The 21410-nt window shown below is 39.7% G+C and overlaps 1 protein-coding gene across 12 annotated transcripts in view; it reads right to left on the bottom strand.

The window, feature by feature from the left end:
* Positions 1 to 14762: 14762 nt before the first annotated feature.
* The window catches only part of LOC105482777 (outer dense fiber of sperm tails 2 like), a 48092-nt gene continuing 41444 nt past the window's right edge, over positions 14763 to 21410 (bottom strand). For 11 of the 12 annotated variants that reach the window (XM_071086069.1, XM_071086182.1, XM_011743107.3 and 8 more), the window contains 2 exons: positions 20701 to 20826; positions 14763 to 16732 (listed from right to left, as the gene is read on the bottom strand). In XM_071086069.1, coding sequence (XP_070942170.1) covers positions 16604 to 16732; positions 20701 to 20826 — 255 coding nt within the window. In that variant the 3' untranslated portion in view covers positions 14763 to 16603. Of the gene's footprint in view, positions 16733 to 16779; positions 19475 to 20700; positions 20827 to 21410 lie in introns of those variants that run through there. The other variant, XM_071086411.1, reaches the window with a different exon arrangement.

Here is a 21410-nt window from a genome sequence, read left to right as displayed (position 1 = left end):
CTGGACAAAGGAAGTTCCTCAGCCTCTAGTCGCCTCTCTGTGCATGCAAATCAGTCACTGATCTCGCCTACTACTGGTAAGTTTTCCCGGGAGCCCAGTTAACAGGTAAAAATCCGCACAGCCTCTCTTGGTTTCTCCAGTCTGAAAACTCAGCGTTGGTCCAAGAAGGCTCCGGTGTGTGCCAGGCACTCGCTGATCATCTGGTCTTAGGGGGATGCCTCTAAGCCATTTGATCCTGTTTCTGGAGTGAAAAAGGCAACAGTGACGATCACTCCTTTTATCATATCCCTCCGGCCATCCAAGACAGTCTCCTTTTCCCTGTTCTCCCAAACCTACCCTCCGTTATGTGAAACTCACGGTCCTCCATTTCAAAAAACAGCCCTCTAGGCTGCCTCATAAAAAACCTGCAAACATTAGGCCTCAGGCAAGATACCCACCCTAAGCACCTTGTCATTTTTTGCAATTCAATCTGGCCACAATACGAATTGGATAATGGGTCCAAATGGCCCACCAATGAAACATTCGCCTTTAAATTTTAACTGATTTAAACAATTATTGCCGACGACTGGAGAAATAGGGAAAAATTCCTTACGTCCAGGCCTTTTTGCACTCAGATCACAACTCGACCTCTGCAATTCTTGCTCACCTGTTCAAATCCTTCTCCGCCATTCTTGCTGCCCTGATCACCTTTCTCCTCCCGATCCTACCTCTTTTTCCTCATTCAATCCAGCTGACTGCTGTCCACCCCTCCCAGCCCCTACCTCTTTCTCTGAACTGTCTTCGTTAACCGCCCAAGCCTCCTCCTTACCTTCTCAGCTACCATCTTCCCAGCTGCCATCTTCTCAATCAGCAGTATCCACTTCTTTTCCTACACCGTCCCCTCCTCAGGACAATTCTAGTATTGCCTGTACCCATTCTCCTCCCCCACCACCCTCTCCTGAGGCTTGTAAACCCATCCTGCCACCTTTTGCCCCTATCTAGCCTTCACTGCCTGTTAACTCATCCCCCCACCCCTTCAAACCCTTAGCAGGAACCACTTTCAACTTCTTCCTTCTCTCCCGCCCACACTCGCTTGGGCACCACCTTTGCCCAATACCACACCCTTACTTCAGTGCAGGTGCTAGAGTGCCCACTTCGGGAAGTAGCAGGAACTGAAGGTATTATTACAGTTCACATTCCCTTCTCCCTCACTGATCTCTCTCAAATTAACAAAAGACTCAGTTCACTTCCAGAAGACCCTACCTCTTATATTAGAGAGTTTTAGTACCTCACCCAGTTTTACGAACTAACCTGGCATGACCTCTGCGTTATCCTCTCTTCCACCCTCACCCCAGAAGGCCGAGACCATATCTGGACCCTAGCTCAGGCACATGCTAATACAATTCATCACCAAGCTCCTGCCCAGCCTTCTGTTGCAGAGGCAGTCCCCAACCAGGATCCCCACTAGGATTATCAAGACAGGGCCTCTGGACACCGCCATCAAGACCACATGATTGTGTGTCTCCTTGCAGGACTCAAAAAGGGTGCCCATAAAGTGGTAAACTATAAAAAACTTTCAGAAATCACCCAAGGTCCTAACAAAAACCCAGCCTTTTTTCACTCTGGTTTAACTGAAGGCATGAGAAAATATACCAACCTAGACCCAGCCAGCCCAGAAGGAACTACTATCTTAAACCTTCGATTCATCTCCCAATCCGCTCCCGATACTCAGTGCAAGCTTCAGAAGCTTGGTGACAGCCCTCACACCCCAGAACGAGACCTTCTTAATTTAGCCTTCAAAGTCTTTATCAATCGTAATGAGGAAAGTAAAACGCAAAAACAGGCAGAGTTTCAAATGCTCGATTCCACCATCAGGGGCCCTGCAGGCCCAGGGGGCCGCAGCTCCACAAGGAAGTCTCTTAGAAATCCACCTCCACCTGGCGCCTGTTTGAAGTGCGGCAATGAAGGCCGCTAGTCCAGACAATGCCCAAACCCAGGTAAGCCCACCACGCCGTGTCCCCTCTGCAGAGGACCCCACAGGAAGTTGGACTGTCAGCGGCCCCTGCAAGGACCACCCCTTCCTAAGCCAGCCAAAACCTCCTACTCGAATCTCATTGGCCTTGCCACTGAAGACTGATGGTGCCCTGGAATGGATGCCCCGGCAACTACCATTGCTTCATCTGAGTCAAGGGTAACCCTGATAGTGGCAGGTAGGCCAGTATGGTTTTTGTTTTTTTTTTTTTAATTATTAATATCAGACAACCTACTCTGCTTTACCTAATTTTTCAGAATCCACCCAGTCCTCCCAAGTCTCTGTTGTGGGAATTGATGGACAAGTCTTGAAACTCCAAGCCACCCCTCCACTTTTCTGCTCCCTGCACACCTTTTCCTTCACTCACTCTATCTCAGTCCTGCCCTATGCCCAACTCTGCTCCTAGGCAGAGATATCCTTTCAAAACTCCACACTATCCATTTCCACATTCCCCATAGTACCCAATGCATCAACCCAGACCCCTCCGGAGCTTCTAACTTTCTTCTACTCCTCCAACCTCCTACCTTAAAGCATGCAACTTTTCCTTATCCCCAATTCGTAGTTAACCCCGCTGTTTAGGATACTTCCAGACCCTCAGTCACAAAACACCACACCCCCCTCTGCCTTACCTTTAAAGAGACCACCCAGTTCCTATCACAGAAGCAGTGTCCCATCCCTCAATCAGCTCTCATAGGCCTAAAGCCTATCATTTCTGGCCTCCTCACCAGTCACCTACTCCGCCCAACAAATTTCCCTTTCACACACCAATTCTACTTGTTAAAAAGCCAGATGGAACTTATCAATTAGTCCAGGACCTCAGGCTCATTAACCAAGCTGTACTCCCAGTATGTCCAATAGTTCCTAATCCATATACTTGACTTTCCACAGTTCCCTACAATACCACCTATTTTTCTCCTAAAGGATGCTTTTTTTTTTTCACAATTCCTTTACACCCTGATTCCCAAAACCTCTTTGCCTTCATGTGGGAAAACGCTGACACCCACCTTTCACATCAGCTCACCTGGTGTATACTACCTCAAGGTTATACAGACAGCCCCCACCTTTTTGGACAGGCCCTTGCTCGAGACCTCTGTACCTGATCCCTAAAACCATCCATGTTAATCATCTGCTCCTATGTAGCCCCTCTCAATGAGACTGCAATGCCCATACCATCTCTCTTTTAAACTTCTTGGCCCAACAGGGGTATCAGGTGTCCCCTAAGAAAGCACACATATATGCACCCCCTCAGTCACCTATCTAGGCCTAGCTCTTACCCCGCAAACCTGAAGGCTCACAACGGACTGCATTCCCTCCTCCAGTCCTTCCTGCCTCTGCAAACTAAGCAAGAAATTCTCTCTTTTCTAGAACTAGCAGGATATTTTGGGCTCCAGGTTCCCTCCTTCGCTCTACTTGCCAAACCGTTATACCAAGCTGCTAAAGGCCCTTTCCATGAGCCTTTAAAACCTGCACAGCCTATTACCCAACCTTTGTGTCTACTCCAGAAGGCTCTCACCTCAACCCTCATCCTCACTCTCTCAGAACTCACCAAACTTTTCTCCCTCTATACCGACCAACGGCGTGGAGTTACACTAGGTGTTCTAATCCAGTCTAAGGGACCCACCCTCCAGGTTATTGCCTACCTCTCCAAACAGCTTGAAGCCACAGTTCTCGGATGGCCTGCCTGCCTCCGAGCATTGGCAGCAGCTGCTGTCCTCACCCTTAAAAGCCTAAAACTATCTCTTCATGCCAACCTAACAGTTTATTCAACCCATAACATCAAAGACATGCTAGCTTACCACAGTGTACTAAGTCTCATCTCTGCCCTACAGTTCCTCCAACTGTATGCTCTATTCATAAAAATTCCCCAAAGCACCATGCTAACCAGCTCCCGTCTAAACCCAGCCACGCTCTTACCTGAAGCTACAACCACCCGAGACTCTACATGCTTCTGTGTGAACACTATTCAAACCTTTCTTATACCTTTTCCAAACCTCATACACCAGCCCCTTCCAGATGTACTTGGTTTCTAAGTGGTAGCTCCTTCCTACATCAAGGATGTTAGCATGCTGGCTATGCTATAGTGTCACCCCCCAGACTACTGAAGCCAATCTGCTCCCCTTAGGAACCACCTCCCAAAAAGCTGAACTCATCACCCTCACTCAAGCTCTTGCTCTAGCAGCCAGACAACAGATGAACATATATTCAAATTCTCATGATGCTTTCTACACAGTGCACTCACACTCATCCATCTGGAAAGAACGGGGTTTCCTAACTGCAAAAAACACTCCTGTCATAAATGGCTCTCTCATCAGCAAGCTCCTTCAAGCTGCCAGCCTCCCACAGAAAGTTGCCATCATTCATTGCAGGGGCCACCAAACCCCAGACAATCCTATATCGGCTGGAAATGCGCTAGCAGATCAGGTAGCCAAACAAGTAGCCCTACAACCCATGCAAGACCAGTTTCTTTACTCCTCAGAAGAAAAGGAGGACTTCTGAGCCCAAAACCTTCAAAAGCAAGGACCATGGTATGTCAAGGAAGGGCGTATTATTCTTCCTTACTCTCAAAATCTTCCTTACCTCCAAAGCCTCCACAACGATTTCCATGTTGGTTACAAACCTCTCTTGCAACTTCTCCATCCTATTCTCACTTGTCCTCACCTTTCCAGTGATGTATGAGAGATTACCCAGTCCTCCTCTATCTGCCACTCAGTGTTACCCCTGGGGTCCCTCTGGCCGCAGCCTTTTCCTACCCACCAAGCCCAGGACCAGGTACCCAGGCAAGATTGGCAAGTAGATTTCACTCACATGCTGCCCAATAAATGGCTCCACTATCTTCTAGTCTTTGCCTGTACTTTCTCCAGGTAAGTAGAAGTGTTTCCGAAAACTTAAGAAGGTGCAAGTGTCATCACACAAACTCATCATGCATATAATTCCCTGTTTCAGGCTCCCAACATCTATCCAGTCCAATAACAGGCCTGCCTTCATCAGCCAAATTACCCAAGGTGTCTTTACATCCTTAAGAATAAAGCAGATTCTCCACACACCCTACAAGCCTCAGTCTCAGGCAAAGTTGAAAAAATTAATTCTGTTCTTAAAGCCCAACTCACCAAGCTGGCTCTAGAAACCTACCAGTTGTGGAAAAAAAATCTCCCTTTCACCCTTATGAGACTTCGCACAACACCAAAACCACCCTCTTTTTATAGTCCCTTTGAAATCATGTATGGCCGAACTTTTGTCTTGGGGCCTCCACCCTTACCAAACTCCGAGCCACTCGGGAATTATTTCCCCTCCTTAATCCAGACATGGTCTTTCATTCATGAAGCAACAAATAAGGCCATGCCTCTCCCTGTTGACACCTCCTTGTCCTCTCAACATAACTGTTTTGCAGGCACAGACATGTTTATCTGCCAAGCCAGCCCTCACCAAAAGCTACAACCTAAGTGGACAGGCCCCTACACTGTGATACTCAGCACGCCAACTACAGTGAGAGTCCAAGGACACCCCCACTGGATCCATCGCACCAGGGTCAAGCTCACCCCCAAGGCTACTCCCTCTTCCAAAACATTAACAGCAGGCAACACCCTCAGAGTCCCTGTATATAATAATCTAAACAAAGAAAAATGATCCTTAAAGGTAGGAGGAAGCCAAAAATGGCAAGGGGACAAATGGCCTCCAGAAAGAATCATCAAATATTATGGTCCTGCCACTTGGACTGAGGATGGTCTATGGGGTTATCGCACTCCTATATATATGCTAAATAGAATAATTAGACTACAGGCTGTTCTAGAACTAATCACTAACCAAACTGCCTCAGCCCTGGAAATGCTCGCACAACAATAAAATGCACGTGGCAATTTATCAAAACAAGCTAGCACTAGACTGCTTATTAGCAGAAAAGGGTGGAGTCTGTGGTAAATTTAATATCTCCAATTGCTGTCTTAACATAGACGATAACAAAAAAGTGGTTCCAGAAATTGCTTCAAACATCAGAAAAATAGCCCATGTACCAGTTCAAACCTGGAAAGGATGGGACCCAACAAACCTTCTAGGTGGGTGGTTCTCTAATTTAGGAGAATTTAAAACGCTGGTAGTGACAATAATCTTTATCACTGGGCTCCCCTCTTTCTCCCCTGTGTTATCCCACTGATAATAAAAGCCATTAAAACTCTTGTTGAAACTACAGTTAACCAACAGACAATCCAGACAATGCTCCTGCTACTACGACACAATAGATACCAACCCGTCTCTCAAGAATACCCCCAAAATTGTTTTTCTTTTTCCAAGGTGCCCACACCACCCCTATGTCATGCCTGAAGTAGTTATTGAAAAAGTCGTCCCTTTTCCCTTTTCTATAACCAAATACCAGGAATGTAAGATTCTCCCTGGGGCCTGAAAGCTTAAGGAGCTCCTCCCTTCTCAGGCCCAGTCCCAAGGTGCAAGGCCACTTGTGTCAGCAGTGGGCGTCAGCAAGATAGCAGAAGCAGGAAGAGAGCCTGCCAGAAAATACCTACCCTGGCTGGACGACAGGTACCCCTGAAGAGAAACAGGACATCCAGGTACAGCGTAGCAGTTACATCAGACTAGGACACTTTCTGTTTACAGGAGACCATAAAACTTTTACCCTGTCCTCACCTGGGGCTGACACCATTTTAGGCCTCAGCCCGCCTGCACCCAGGCGCTCATTAAAACAGCATGTTGCTCCACACCGCCTCGTTGTCTGTTGGCGCGCTCTTGGGGTTCGAACAGATACAAGAACCTTACAGGTCTCTTTAATAATGTTTATTTATTCAATTAATATTACACTATTCCAATGTTATTTCCTTCTATAAGTTTTGGTATCCTGTGTTCTTTCAGGAGTTTTCCAATTTCATGTAAGTTTTCAAAATTATTGGCATAATGTTGCTCACAACTTCCTCATATCAATATAAGATCAGCAGCGACATCCTCCTTTTCATTTGTAATATCAATAATTTCTGTTTTCCTTAATGAATTTACTAATCTTCAAAGAATTAACTTTTGACCTAAGTTTCTCTGTATATGTTTTTTAATTTATTAGTTTGTGTTATCTTTAGTATTTTCTTCCTTCTAATCTGGCTCGAGGGGGATTCTTTCCTAGGTTTTTTTTTTTTTTTTGAGATGGAGTCTCGCTCTGTCACCCAGGCTAGAGTGCAGTGGCATGATCTGGACTCACTGCAAGCTCGGCCTCCCGGGTTCACTCCCTTCTCCTGCCTCAGGCTCCCGAGTAGCTTTTCTAGTTTTTTAAGGTGGAATTGTAGAATACTGATTTATAGTCATTTTCCTTCTCATATATATTTATATAAATTTCTCTCTAACCACTGATTAATTCTATCTTACAAGTTTTAATGTGTCATATTTTCATTATAATTTAGTTCAAAATATTTTTAGATTAATAGTTCCTGGTTCTAACATTTATTATTATTTTTTATTTCAATATAGGTTTTTGTGGAACCGGTGGTTTGGTTACATGAGTAAGTTCTTTAATGGTGATTTCTGAGATTTTGGGGCACCTATCACCTGAGCAGTGTACACTGTGCCCAATGTGTAGTCTTCTATCCCTCACCCCTCTCCCACCCTTTCCCCAGAGTCCCCACATTCCATTGTATCTTTCTTATGCCTTTGCATCCTCATAGCTTAGCTCCCACTTATGAGTGAGAACATATGACGTTTGGTTTCCCATCTCTGAGTTACTTCACTTAGAATAGTGGTCTCCAATTCCACCCAGGTTGCTGTAAAAGCATTATTTTGTTCCTTTTTATTGCTGAGTAGTATTCCATGGTCTACCTATCATCTATCTATCCACACACACACACACACACACACACACACAGAGACACACACACACACATATACACACACATTTTCTTCATCCAGTTGTTGATTGATCGGCATTTGGGCTGGTTCCATATTTTTGCAATTGCAAATTGTTCTGCTATAAACATGTGTGTGCAGGTATCTTTTTCATATAATGACTTCTTTTCCTCTGGGAAAAGAAGTGTCTCTAGCTCATTGAGGAATGACCTTAGATTGTCTATTTATGCTTTTTCAGACTTTTTGACATAAGCACTTAATGCTACGAACGTTCCTCTTAGCACCACCTTTGCTGTATCCCAGAGGTTTTGACAGGTTGTGTCACTATTCTTGTTCAGTTAAATAATTTTTTAAATTTCCATCTTGATTTCATTGTTGACCCAATGATCATTTGGGAGCAGGTTATTTAATTTCCATGTATTTTCATGGTTCTGAGGGTTCCTTTTGGATTTGATATCCAATTTTATTTCACTGTGGTCTGACAGAGTACTTGCTATAATTTCAATGTTCTTAAATTGGTTGAGACTTGTTTTGTGGCCTCTGCCATGTGGTCTGTCTTGGAGAACATCCCATGTGCTGATGAATAGAATATATATTTTTCAGTTGTTGGGTAGAATGTTCTGTAAATATCTGTTAAGTCCATTTGTTGTAGGGTACAGTTTAAGTCCATTGTTTCTCTGTTGACTTTCTGTCATGAGGGCCTGTCTAGTGCTATCAGTAGAATACTGACATCCCCCACTACTATTGTGTTGTTGTCTATCTCACTTCTTAGGTCTAATAGTAATTGTTTTATAAATTTGGGAGCTCTGGTGCTCAGTGCATATATATTTAGGATTATGATATTTTCCTGTTGGACTACTCCTTTTATCATTACATAATGTCCCTCTTTGTCGTTTTTAACTGCTGCTGCTTTAAAGTTTGTTTTGTCTGATATAAGAATAGCTACACCTGCTCATTTTTGGTGTCCATTTGCATGGAATACCTTTTTCTACACCTTTACCTTAAGTTTATGTGAATCCTTATGTGTCAGGTGAGTCTTTTGAAGATAGCAGATACTTGAATGATGAATTCTTATCCATTCTGCCAGCATTCTGTATCTTTTAAGTGGAGCACTTAGGCCATTTACATTCAATATTACTATTGAGATGTGAGGTACCATTCTATCCATTGTGCTATTTGTTGCTTGAATACCTTTTTTTTTTTTCATTGTGTTGTTGTTTTATAGGTTCTGTGAGATTTGTGCTTAAGGAGATTCTATTTTGCTGTATTTTGGAGATTTGTTTCAAGATTTAAAGCTCCTTTTAGCCATTCTTGCAGTGCTGGCTTGGTAGTGGCAATTCTCTCAGCATTTGTTTGCCTGAAAAAGACCGTACTTTCCTTATTTATGAAGCTTAGTTTTGCTAGATACGAAATTCTTAACTGATAACTGATTTGTTTAAGGATGCTAAAGATAGGATCCCAATCCCTTCTAGCTTGTAGGCTTTCTGCTGGGAAATCTAATCTGCTGTTAATCTGATAGGATTTTCCTTTATAGGTTACTTGATGTTTTTGCCTCACAGCTCTTAAGATTCTTTATTTCCTCTTGACTTTAGATAACCTGGTAACTATGTGCCTAGATGATAATCATTTTGCAATGAACTTCCCAGGTGTTCTTTGAGCTTCTTGTATTTGGATGTCTAGATCTCTAGCAAGGCCAGGGAAGTTTTCCTCAACTATACCCTGAAATATGTTTTCCAAACTTTTAGAGTTCTCTTCTTCCTCAGGAACACCAATTATTCTTAAGTTTGGTCATTTAAGATAATCCCAAACTTCTTGGAGGCTTCTTCATTTTTTTAAGTTCTTTTTTCTTTTTCTTTGTTGGATTAAATAAATTCAAAGCCTTGTCTTTGAGCTCTGAAGCATTTTCTTCTACTTGTTCAATTCCATTGCTGAGACTTTTCAGTGCATTTTGCAATTCTCTGGGCATGTCCCTCATTTCCAGAAGATGTGATTGTTTTTTATTTATGCTATCTATTTCACTACAGATTTTTTTCCGTTTGTATTCTGTATCTTTTTTTTTTTTTTCTTTAAGTTGGATTTCACTTTTTTCTGGTGCGTCCTTTATTGGCTTAACAGTCAACCTTCTGAATTCTTTTTCTGGCAATTTAGAGATTTTTATCCTGGTTTGGATCCATTGCTGTGGGTGGGGGGTGTTAAAGAACCTTGTTTTGTCATATTTCCAGAATTGTTTTTCTGATTCCTTCTTATTTGGGTAGACTACATCAGAGGGAAGATCTGTGACACAAGGGCTGCTGTTCAGATTCTTTTGTTCCATGGGTGTGCCCCCTTGATGTGGTGCTTTCCTTTTTCCCCTAGGGATGTGGCTTCCTGAGAGCCAAACTACAGTGATTGTTATTTCTCTTCTGGATCTAGCCACCCAGTGGAGCTACCAGACTCTGGGCTGGTACTGGGGAGTGTCTGCAAGGAGTCCTGTGATGTGATCCATCTTCAACTCTCTTAGCTGCAGATACCAACAGCTACTTTGGTGGAGGTAGCAGGGGAGTGAAGTGGACTCTGTGAGGGTCCTTGGTTGTATTTTTAAGTGTGCTGGTTTTGTTGGTTGGCTTCCAGCCAGAAGGTGGCACTTTGAAGAGCACATCAGCTGCAGTAGTATAGGAAGGATCAAGCCGGTAGGCAGAGCCATAGAGCTCCTAAGAGATTATGTCATTTGTCTTTGGCTACCAGGGCAAGTAGAGAAAGACTATGGGGTGGGGAGTAGGGGCAGGGTTGGGCATGTCTGAGCTCAGACTCTCCTTGGCAGGGCTTGCTGCTGCTATTGTAGGGGTTGGGAGTGTGATTCACAGGCCAATGGAGTTATGTTCTCTCGAGGATTATGGCTGCCTCTGCTGTGTCACACAGATCACCAGGGAAGTGGGGGAAAGGCAGCAGCCACAGGCCTCACCCAACTTCCATGCAGCCCATGGCCTGAAAGGCCAGTCTCACTCCCATTTTGTCCCCATAATAGCACCAAGTTTATTTCCAGGCAGCCCGAGTAGGGTTGAGAACTTGCCTCAGGCTACAAGCCTCCCAGCTGAGAAAAAAAGCCAATTCACAGTTCCTCAGCTGTCCCACTGAGCTTGAAGCAGCAACCCAGCAAACCTCCTTCAAAGGGTCTGTGGCGTCTCTCAGCATTCCTGGTATGTTCCTGTGGTAGTTACCGGAGCAAAAGCTCATGATGTGGGACCCCACACGTTGCTCCGTCCGCCCAAGTGGTAGCTGCAAGTTAGTCCTGCCTCCTATCTGCCATTTTCTCCCTCCAAAAATCTATTTTTATCTATTTAATATTATTTATAAGTATTTTTAATTTCTAGTCAGTTGGGTTTTTTCCCTAAATAGCTTTTTCTTTTTTTTTTTTTTTCAATACGGAGTCTTGTTCTGTCACCCAGGTTGGAGTGGTGTGATCTCTGCTCACTGCAACCTCTGTCTCCCGGGTTCAAGTGATTCTCCTGTCTCAGCCTCCTGAGTAGCTGGGATTACAGGAGCCTGCCACCATGCCTTCTTAATTTTTATATTTTTAGTATAGACGGGGTTTCACCACTTTGGCCAGGCTGGTTTCGAACTCCTGACCTCAGGTGATCTACCCACCTTGGCCTCCCAAAGTGCTAAGATTATAGGCGTGAGCCACTGAGCCCAGCCTTTTTCCTAATTATCTTTCTAATATCCCAACATTTGGAGATTTCTTTTGACAATCTTGGGAAATGCAATTATTTAACAATAGAGCTATAGTTAATATATTGTGTGGTACCTAGATAAAGAAACAATAAGCTCCATTGGTAATATGAGAAAATCTTCATTTTATCTCATCTTTTCAATACTAGGAATTAATGATTTAAAATTATTGTAGACAAAAATAATAAAAAAGATTAGTTTTACTTTACATTCCCTTACTAATTAATCTGAATATCTTATAAACATGATTATTGGCCATTGGTAATTCTTCTCTTGTGAATTGTCTGTTCGTATCCTTCGATATTTTATTGTTGGAATTCACATTTTTATTAATTTCTAAAAGTTCTTTCTATGACAGGTAGGAAAAAGAAAGAAGTCTTTGAGTATCGAATATACCATACAGTATTGTGCTTGGTGTTTTACTGTGAGTCATTTGAAATTAAAATTCTTATTTCTTGAAATGCTTACACTACCACATGTATACTATCAGAAAGGCTAAAATAAAAAATTTCAAATAAAACAAGCTCAAAATAGTGAAATCAAGTTATACTTCTAGCCTGGAAATGCAAATTTATGAAGTTTTAAGGTGATTAACTGTGTTTGTCCATAGAAGTTAAAGCAAATTTTATAGACAAAAATGAGTTTTAGGATTACATTCAGGTGACATTCAAGAAGTTTTCCTTGACATTACAATAAAATTATTTCTTTTTTTTTAAATTTCAATAGTTTTTGGGGAACAGGTGGTGTTTGGTCACATGGATAAGTTCGTTAGTGATAATTTCTGAGATTTTGGTGTACTCATCACCCGAGCAGTTTACACTATACCCATTGTGTAGTCTTTTATCCCTCCCCTCCCCCCAACCCTTTCCCAGAGTCCCCAAAGTCCATTATATCATTCTTATGCCTTTGTATCATCATAGCTTAGCTCCCACTTATGAGTGATAATATATGATATTTGGTTTTCTATTTCTGAGTTGCTTCACTTAGAATAATGGTCTCCCACTCCATCCAGGTTGCTGTGAATGCTGTGATTTTTTTCCTTTTTGTGACTGCGTAGTATTCCACAGTGTATATGTACCACATTTTCTTTATCCTCTCATTGGTTGACAGGCATTTAGGCTGGTTCCATATTTTTGCAATTGCAAACTGTGCTGCTATAAACATGCATATGCAGTATATTTTTCACATAATGACTTCTTTTCCTTTGGGTAGACACCCAGTAGTGGGATTGCTGGATGAAATGGTAGTTTTACTTTTAGTTATTTAAGGACTCTCCATCCTATTTTCCATAGTGGTTGTACTAGTTTACATTCCTACCAGCAGTGTAGAAGTGTTCCCTTTTCACCACATCCATGCCAACATCTATTCTTTTTTGATTTTTTTGATTACGGCCATTCTTGCAGTAGTAAGGTGGTATCTCATTGTGGTTTTAATTTGCATTTCCCTGACAATTAGTGATGTTGAGCATTTTTTTTCATATGTTTGTCGGTCATTTGTATATCTTCTTTTGAGAATTTGTCTATTCATATCCTTTGTCCACTTTTTAATGGGATTATTTTTATCTTGCTGATTTGAGTTTGAGTCAGTTCCACAGGCTTAACAGGAAACACGACTAGGAGGCCTCAGGAAACTTACAATTATGGTGGAAAGCAAAGGAGAAGCAAGCACGTCTTACCATGGCAGAGCAGGAGGAGGACTGAGAGAGTGAGGGGGGAACTGCCACACACTTTTTTTCATGAGAAATCATTATATCTCATGAAAACTCATTCACTATCCAGAGAACAGCAAGGGGGAAATGCGCCCCCATAATCCAATCACCTCCCACCAGGCCTCTCCTCCAACACGTGGGGATTACAATTTGAGATGAGATCTGGTTGGGGACACAGAATCAAACCATATCAGGTGTATAGGTTTCTATTCCTTTCTCCATGTGCATACCAACATATGTGAACCTATATACAGAGAGGTGTTTAATTACAAAAATAAACATGATTTTGTGACTTTTTTTCACCTAAATATAACGAATAAACTGCAAGCCAGCAGAGATAGATCAAATTCATTCTTTAAATTGCTGTATGTTTTTCCAACTACAGACCCTGCTGTGACTCACTTCCTAAGAGGACTTCACTTGCCATTTGCTGCAACAGACCTGCTGGCCTCAGAAAACCTTTAAGGGGCTCTCTAGTGAAGGGCTTTCCAATCTTGTAGTTGGGAAGGAACTGCTGCTTGAGACTGAAAAGGTCTGGGAGTTAAACAGCTCCTCATAGAAAGTTATCAGATGGTAAGAGGTCTCACAGGTCCATGAGAAATGAAGCCACCGCATCTCTTACCACTTAGTTTGCTACTGCCCAAGAGATGTGCACAAGGTGCTGGCAGATGCTGAGGAAACCATAGCATGAGTAGGCCAGGAAAAGTTAAATTCATTTACGGGGCATGGGAAGAAAGAAGACCGGCGGAACAGAAATAAGACAGATGTCTACTGAAGCAGAACCAATGGAAAAGACAGAGGAGAATTTTAATGAAAAATATCATGGAATTATAGAATTAAAAAAAGAAAAGATTTTCAGAAACTAAAAAATACCACGATTTCTTAATTAAAAGTTCAACATCCAACAGAAAAAGAGAATGACTGACTTTGAAAATAACATTAGTGGTCAAAAAAATCGCTGGAGGAAATACCTCATAAGAGACCCAGTGCAGATAACCTGAGGGAAAAGACAAAGCTGCATGGAGGTCAGATCCAGGAGGCCAACTAAAGAGGAAAGGAACATGAGAAGTAATAGTAACATAGATAATGGAATAAAACATTTACAACTTAGAAAGTCTTGAGGCCCTGAATATCAAAGTTAAAGGGAAAATCCTGCAGATCTTTTAGTACTGTGGGGAAATGGGCTTTCTGGCTCAAGGACCTCACTGACATTGAATTTATGTCACATACCAGGTAAGCCCAATGTGTGTACCTAATGCTTCACACGGAAACAGTATTAAGCAGAGATTGTTAAATTCTAGCATTCAGCAACTTTCCTTTGTCATGTTGTGTCACTAGGAGCTAAATACCAACCTTAGGAACTCTGTGGTAGTCTTTTCATACACAGTCCATCTAAAGCTGCAGGCACCAATTTTTAAATGCCATAAGCACAAATTATTTTGGTAACAATAAAAAATTAAAAATATGAGAAAGGAGGTATTCAAGGGTAAGACAAACGCATTACTGTTAAAAGAAACCACTATCTTTATTTATGAAATGGATACAGAGGTAGTATGGTGAGAGTTAAGAGCAGAGCAGAGACTCTGGACGTCTGCCACTTACTAGCTGTGCGACCTTGGGCAAGTTACCTAACCTTTCCATGTCTTAGTTTCCTGAAAATTAAACAAGTTAATATATTATCACAAGTATTAACTCTGCAACATAGCAAGTGCTTAATCAATCATAGCAGCGCTGCTGCTGGGCTGCTGCTACAGTGGGAAAACAGCACTGTACATAGAACTTTAATATTGTAGACTTGAATTTAAATGCCAACTTTAAACTTAAGTTTCATACCACAGCCATAGTAGTTAACCCTTTTTGCTTACATTTTTCATATCTAAAACAGGAGTATGAATACCTGCTTCTTTCAACATCTGTCCATCTATCCACAAACATCAACTGAGTACCTAGATATTTATATGACTAAGATACATTTCAGCCCTTAAGGAGCTTACAGTTTAGTGAGTAAAACTCAAGAGCTTTGCTTTCCTTTCATGTGGGCATTTCTTGAGGCTCCCTTTGTGTTAGGAGATAAAGAAACGGCTGCAAGGGTCAGGTATGTTTTTAGTACCATGAGTACTACGATTTTTTTAAAAAGTGACACTAATCTTGTCAGCAATTGTTGGGTAAAAAATGTGGCCAGTTCTGACACTCTGTATTTTGCTATTTTAAGAAAAATACTATGAAGCAATTGGGTCACTAGAAAGTAAGCATCTGTGGATGATACGACAGTCTTAAAAGTGAGGGGATCAGTGGGGACCAGGCCCTCAACTCTGATCAGGAAAGAGCATAAAACATCTTAAAGAGATATGTCTGTTCATAGGCTGGAACTGTGTAGTTCAAAACCTGCCTTTTTTAGAGATCTTTTAAGACCTGAGTGTTCCTTTGAATTAACAGCTCTAAAGTCATTGTCCAAGAGGAGTCATTATTACTTGATCCTTTGTAAACCACGTCCATCCCCTTTTAGAGTATCCTGCCTTGGCACACACAGTGGGAGATTATAGCAAACAAGTTCTTTGTCAACTTGGACAACTTCATCTCAATACTAAAGACCTTATTTTAAAGCTTCTTGATGTCAAGAGTGCTTATTTTGATCATCTCCATGTGAGTTGGCCATGGAAAGGTGGGATAAGTTGTTCTCCTTTAATCTTTTATTTAACTAAGGGGCTTTAGAATGCCTAAAATAATAATAATATCAGATAATCATTAGTATAAAATGAATAAAAGAGACTACAAATTGAAGACAGCCTGAATGTCTGTTCTTTATAAAGAAACAATGCATGACCACGTTTTCACCTGTCATTAGCAGCTGGTATTTAATAGCTGTGACTTAAAACTTAGTAGCTTTAGAAAGTATGTAATTACACCATTATTAAAAATTAAAATTAAGAATATTTTACTTTATTACATTTATATATCGCCACAATATAATCAATTATATACATTATTTAAAATCAAATTGGCAAAGACTTACTACAAATTCACTTGAATGGTGGCTACAAACATCACAAAGAATTAATCGGACTTCTATGTGTATGTGTGAGAGAAAAATTCTAAAAACCAATTTACTTTTAAAAGAAATTAAACCAGAGATAAATAAGAATTATCCAGCAAAAATGAAAAGTAACAACTATCCTATTTTAAAGTTTCAGTTAGATAAATTATGTTTCAAAAATCTTTACATAAAAACTCTAATACTATCACCCATAAATCATAAAATATAACTGGTAGTATATTTATTTTTTTACCCAATCACATTTTAGACTCATAATAAAAATCTACTACTTAGAGAAAATAAATCTGACAATTTATTCAAACATTGTTACATACGAAGTTTTAAGAAACTGTAAATAATTCTTAATACTCTCATTTTGATTTTCTGACTTCTCAAGACTATTTTGTACTTCTTTCAAACACACTTCCTGATGTTGTGCTTTCTAAAGAAAAAAAGGAAAAAAATACAGATAAGCAATAATAGCATTCATTCCAAAGGAGCAGAGTCATAATATTAAAAACATATATACAATAACTAGATAATTCTTTTTGATTTTTTAAAAGAATACTCACATCTGATGTGTTCATTCTTAGAGCTCACTCTTCTTTAAAATTAATAATTAAAGCACACATATGGTTGATTTTCACTGATATAATTTATAATACACATTCATTTAGCACCAAATTATTACATATTTAACATAATTAACTTAATAGGTTCTTTAACAACTGTTATAATTTCACATGTAAGATGATACATTTTCATACCAGTTTTTGCCATTTTCTGTCTAAAAATTCACATTTTATTCCAAAATAATTAAACGTCTTAAAAGTTGACAGAACTCTAGTTTTGATAATGTGAACATTTTATTTCTAGAATCCCTTAAAAAATAAAAATAATTCTTCACATTAAAGTTGTTCTTTGAGGAAAAAATTTAAAACTGCAATACATTTTTTTTTAACTAAGGTGCATATGAATTCTTAAGTAGGTGAGTTCACTGACAATGCTTTAGATAACCACAGGTTGCAAATATCATCTAGCTTCCAATTAAAATACAGACACCTAGACAGAAAAGAGAGAACTTTTACATCCTTCATATCAGGTGTTCAATGACACCTGATACCTTCTGAAACTGAGCAATGCCCATCTCAGGAAATGGGGCAGGTAAAAAATAATGTGATAGGCTTAGCAGTACAAAGTCACAGGATAAATACAATGAGTTTTACTCAAAAATTTGGAAAGAAAAATAGTAACACTTATTTTGTAGGGTAGGATATAAAATGTCAATGGATTTTAGGATAATACATAAGACTTCAAAGACATTTCAGGCTTCAGGAGGGGTGCCTTGGTTTAAGCTGCTGAGGTCATCCTCAGATCTGTACATCCATTCTGCGCCACCCCATTAGGGTACTTGGACAGAAAATACAAAAAGGCCTGCAGGTGAGCAGGGCACTGTGGGAGACACCAGGGATAAAGGCAACTACGAGACATGCTCTCAGAGTGCTTACAATTCAAATGGGGCTAAAGCAGGCATATTAAATACTGCCCACTTAACTGTCCCCTGGAAGGCATAAAACACACAAACTAATTTTTCAGCAATGTTTTAAATCTATGCTTAGAATTCTAGAATTTTACTAGTACAAAAATTATCAGGTTTCACAAAACATCAGATCTTTATTTTTTATTATTATTATACTTTAAGTTCTGGGATACATGTACAGAATGTGCAGGTTGGTTACATAGATATACACATGCTGGGTATGCTGCACCCATCAACCCATCCTCTACATTAGGTATTTCTACTACTGTTATCCTTCCCCTAGCCCCCCATGCCCTGACAGGCCCCAGTGTGATGTTCCCTGCCCTGTATCCATGTGTTCTCATTGTTCAACTCCCACTTATGAGTGAGAACATGCGGTGTTTGGTTTTCTGTTCTTGTGTTAGTTTGCTGAGAATGATGGTTTCTAGCTTCATCCATGTCCCTGCAAAGGACATTAACTCATCCTTTTTTATGGCTGCATAGTATTCCATGGTGTATATGTGCCACATTTTCTTTATTCAGTCTATCACTGATGGGCATTTGGGTTGGCTCCAAGTCTTTGCTATTGTGAATAGTGCTGCAATAAACACATGTGTGCATGTGTCTTTAGAGTAGAATGATTTATAACCCTTTGGGTATACACCCAGTAATGGGATTGCTGAGTCAAATGGTATTTCTGGTTCTAGATCCTTGAGGAATCGCCACACTGTCTTCCACAGTGGTTGAACTAATTTACACTCCCACCAACAGTGTAAAAGCATTCCTATTTCTCCACATCCTCTCCAGCATCTGTTGCTTCCTGACTTTATAATGATCGTCATTCTAACTGGCATGAGATGGTATCTCACTGTGGTTTTGATTTGCATTTATCTAATGACCAGTGATGATGAGCTTTTTTTCATATGTTTTTTGGCTGCCTAAATGTCTTGAGATGTGTCTGTTCATATTCTTTGCCCACTTTTTGATAGGGTGTTTTTCCTTGTAAATTTGTTTAAGTTCTTTGTAGATTCTGGATATTGGCCCTTTGTCAGATGGATAGATTGCAAAAATTTTCTCCCATTCTGTCAGTTGCCTGTTCACTCTGATGATAGTTTCTTTTGCTGTGCAGAAGCTCTTTAGTTTAATTAGATCCCATTTGTCAATTTTGGCTTTTATTGCCATTACTTTTGGTGTTTTAGTCATGAAGTCTTTGTCCATGCCTATGTCCTGAATGGTATTGCCTAGGTTTTCTTCTAGGGTTTTTATGGTTTTAGGTCTTACATTTAAGTCTTTAATCCATCTTGAGTTAATTTTTGTATAAGGTATAAGGAAGGGATCCAGTTTCAGTTTTCTGCATATGGCTAGCCAGTTTTCCCAACACCATTTATTAAATAGGGAATCCTTTCCTCATTGCTTTTGTCAGGTTTGTCAAAGATCAGATGGTTGTAGATGTGTGGTGTTATTCTGAGGCCTCTGTTCTGTTCCATTGGTCTATGTATCTGTTTTGGCACCAGTACCATGCTATTTTGGTTACTGTAGCCTTGTTGTATAGTCTGAAGTCAGGTAATGTGATGCCTTCAGCTTTGTTCTTTTTGTTTAGGATTGTCTTGGTTATGTGGGCTCTTTTTTGGTTCCAAATGAAATTTGAAGTAGTTTTTTCTAATTCTGTAAAGAAAATCAATGGTAGCTTGATGGGGATAGCACTGAATCTATAAATTACTTTGGGGAGTATGGCCATTTTCATGATATTGATTTGTCTTATTCATGACTATGGATGTTTTTCCATTTGTTTGTGTCCTCTCTTATTTCCTTCAGCAGTGGTTCATAGTTCTCCTTGAAGAGGTCCTTCACATCCCTTGTAAGTTGTATTCCTAAATATTTTATTCTCTTGGTAGCAATTGTGAATGGAATCTGTTTATTTTACTAACTTTAGCCAAGTACTAGGGATATTACAGCAAAACCCACCTCATTTATTTTTTCAGAGGCTTCAATTACACAAAAAACAGCACACATATTTTACAATGTCAGAAACTCTAATGGTGAGTTTAAAAAAAAGTTTTGAAATAAATGGAAGGCCTGTGCTAAATTAAAGGTGATCGACATTTTGTTCTGATTAAGTTGTCATGAAACTTTTGATGGCAATAAAATCAAATTGTGCATGCCAAAAGTCATTTAACCCTTGAATCTTTTAGGTTTTCAACTTTTTAGACACTTGGGAATAAAAAAAATAGATTTAATGGACTCTCTGGATCCTGGAAAAAATACAGTATCATTATTCTCTATGTCATTATCTAGTAGATAGTTATTAAGTAATTTAATCATGAGTAATACTAGCTTTCAGAATATTCTATGCCAATTGACTATTTCATGCGTATTCAGGAAAAAAACAGAAGACTAATTGAACACAGTCAATTTGGTATTTTCATTTCTCGACTGAATGGACTAAAGTATCCATCTCACATGCATATCTAACAATACTGAATGTTTAATACAAAATTATAACTTTCTAAAATAAAATATTCATTATTCAAGACAGATATAAAACTCACGTGTTTATCTTTAAAAAATGAAAAATTCATATCAGGATGAAATCAAGTAGATTATATCTGTAATTTTCATTAAGCAGTGGTCATTGCAAAAGTAACATGTAGGGAAAGGGCCTGATGAGATTTTATCAGATTTGAGGGCAATGCAATACATGCCATCCAAGGAGGCAGAATAATAAATTATTTGGCATATCATAACATTTTTATTTTTTATGTTTTATATTGCTTGTTATTTTTAATATTATCAGTAAAACAATAGCCTTGATTTACTCGCTTTATACTTTCTACATGGTAAGAATATTAAATGCTATTTTTTATAATATGTTAAGCCATGCTAATACTCACACTGCTCATTTTGCAAACAAGTTGATTTTGTTCTTCGTTTTTCTTTCTAAGCTCAGTTTCCAGATCTAATATTTTAATTTGTAAAGCTCTCTCTCTAGATGACATTTTCTCTATTTCTTCAGCAACCTGTAATTTTTATCAAAAGAGTAAAATAAAGTGCTTTCTTTAAAATATGATTTAAAGCCTTGACATAGTTATATTGTACCTTTTTTCTAAACATATTACTTGTATGTTATATCCAAGTTTAAAGATGTTCTATCTTGAAGAAGCATATATAGTGTAAGTATGTACTATACTTATCTTCGCAGCATTAAATATCTGCAAAATTGGCTTGAGATGGAAGAGATGTATACATTTTCACTGCTCTGTGACTTAGGTAGGTGTTTTCTCCAACAGTATATTTTAAAAACAGACTGAGACCAGTTACCATTTTTATAGCATTTATATTCACCAGGGTGTTAAGAGCAGTGATGGAACATAGAAATTCCTTGTTAAATGCTCATTATACACTTGGATTAACAGAACTGGGAGTAGGAACTGGTATACACACTTCCTACAAACACACACACACACAAACACGGAGACTGGTTCTTCATTCGTTCACTTCCAAACTGGTCTGAATTTGAATTTTCATATTTACCTGATTACTTATTTTGGCAGGAAGTCTAGCTTAGTTATGTTCTTCTAAGGAATCAGATATGTGGAAGCCT

Source organism: Macaca nemestrina, chromosome 1 (genome assembly GCF_043159975.1).
Source record: "Macaca nemestrina isolate mMacNem1 chromosome 1, mMacNem.hap1, whole genome shotgun sequence".
NCBI lineage: Eukaryota > Metazoa > Chordata > Mammalia > Primates > Cercopithecidae > Macaca > Macaca nemestrina.
The sequence above is the reverse complement of the archived record's forward strand: the minus strand, read 5'-3'. Positions and strand labels throughout refer to the sequence as shown.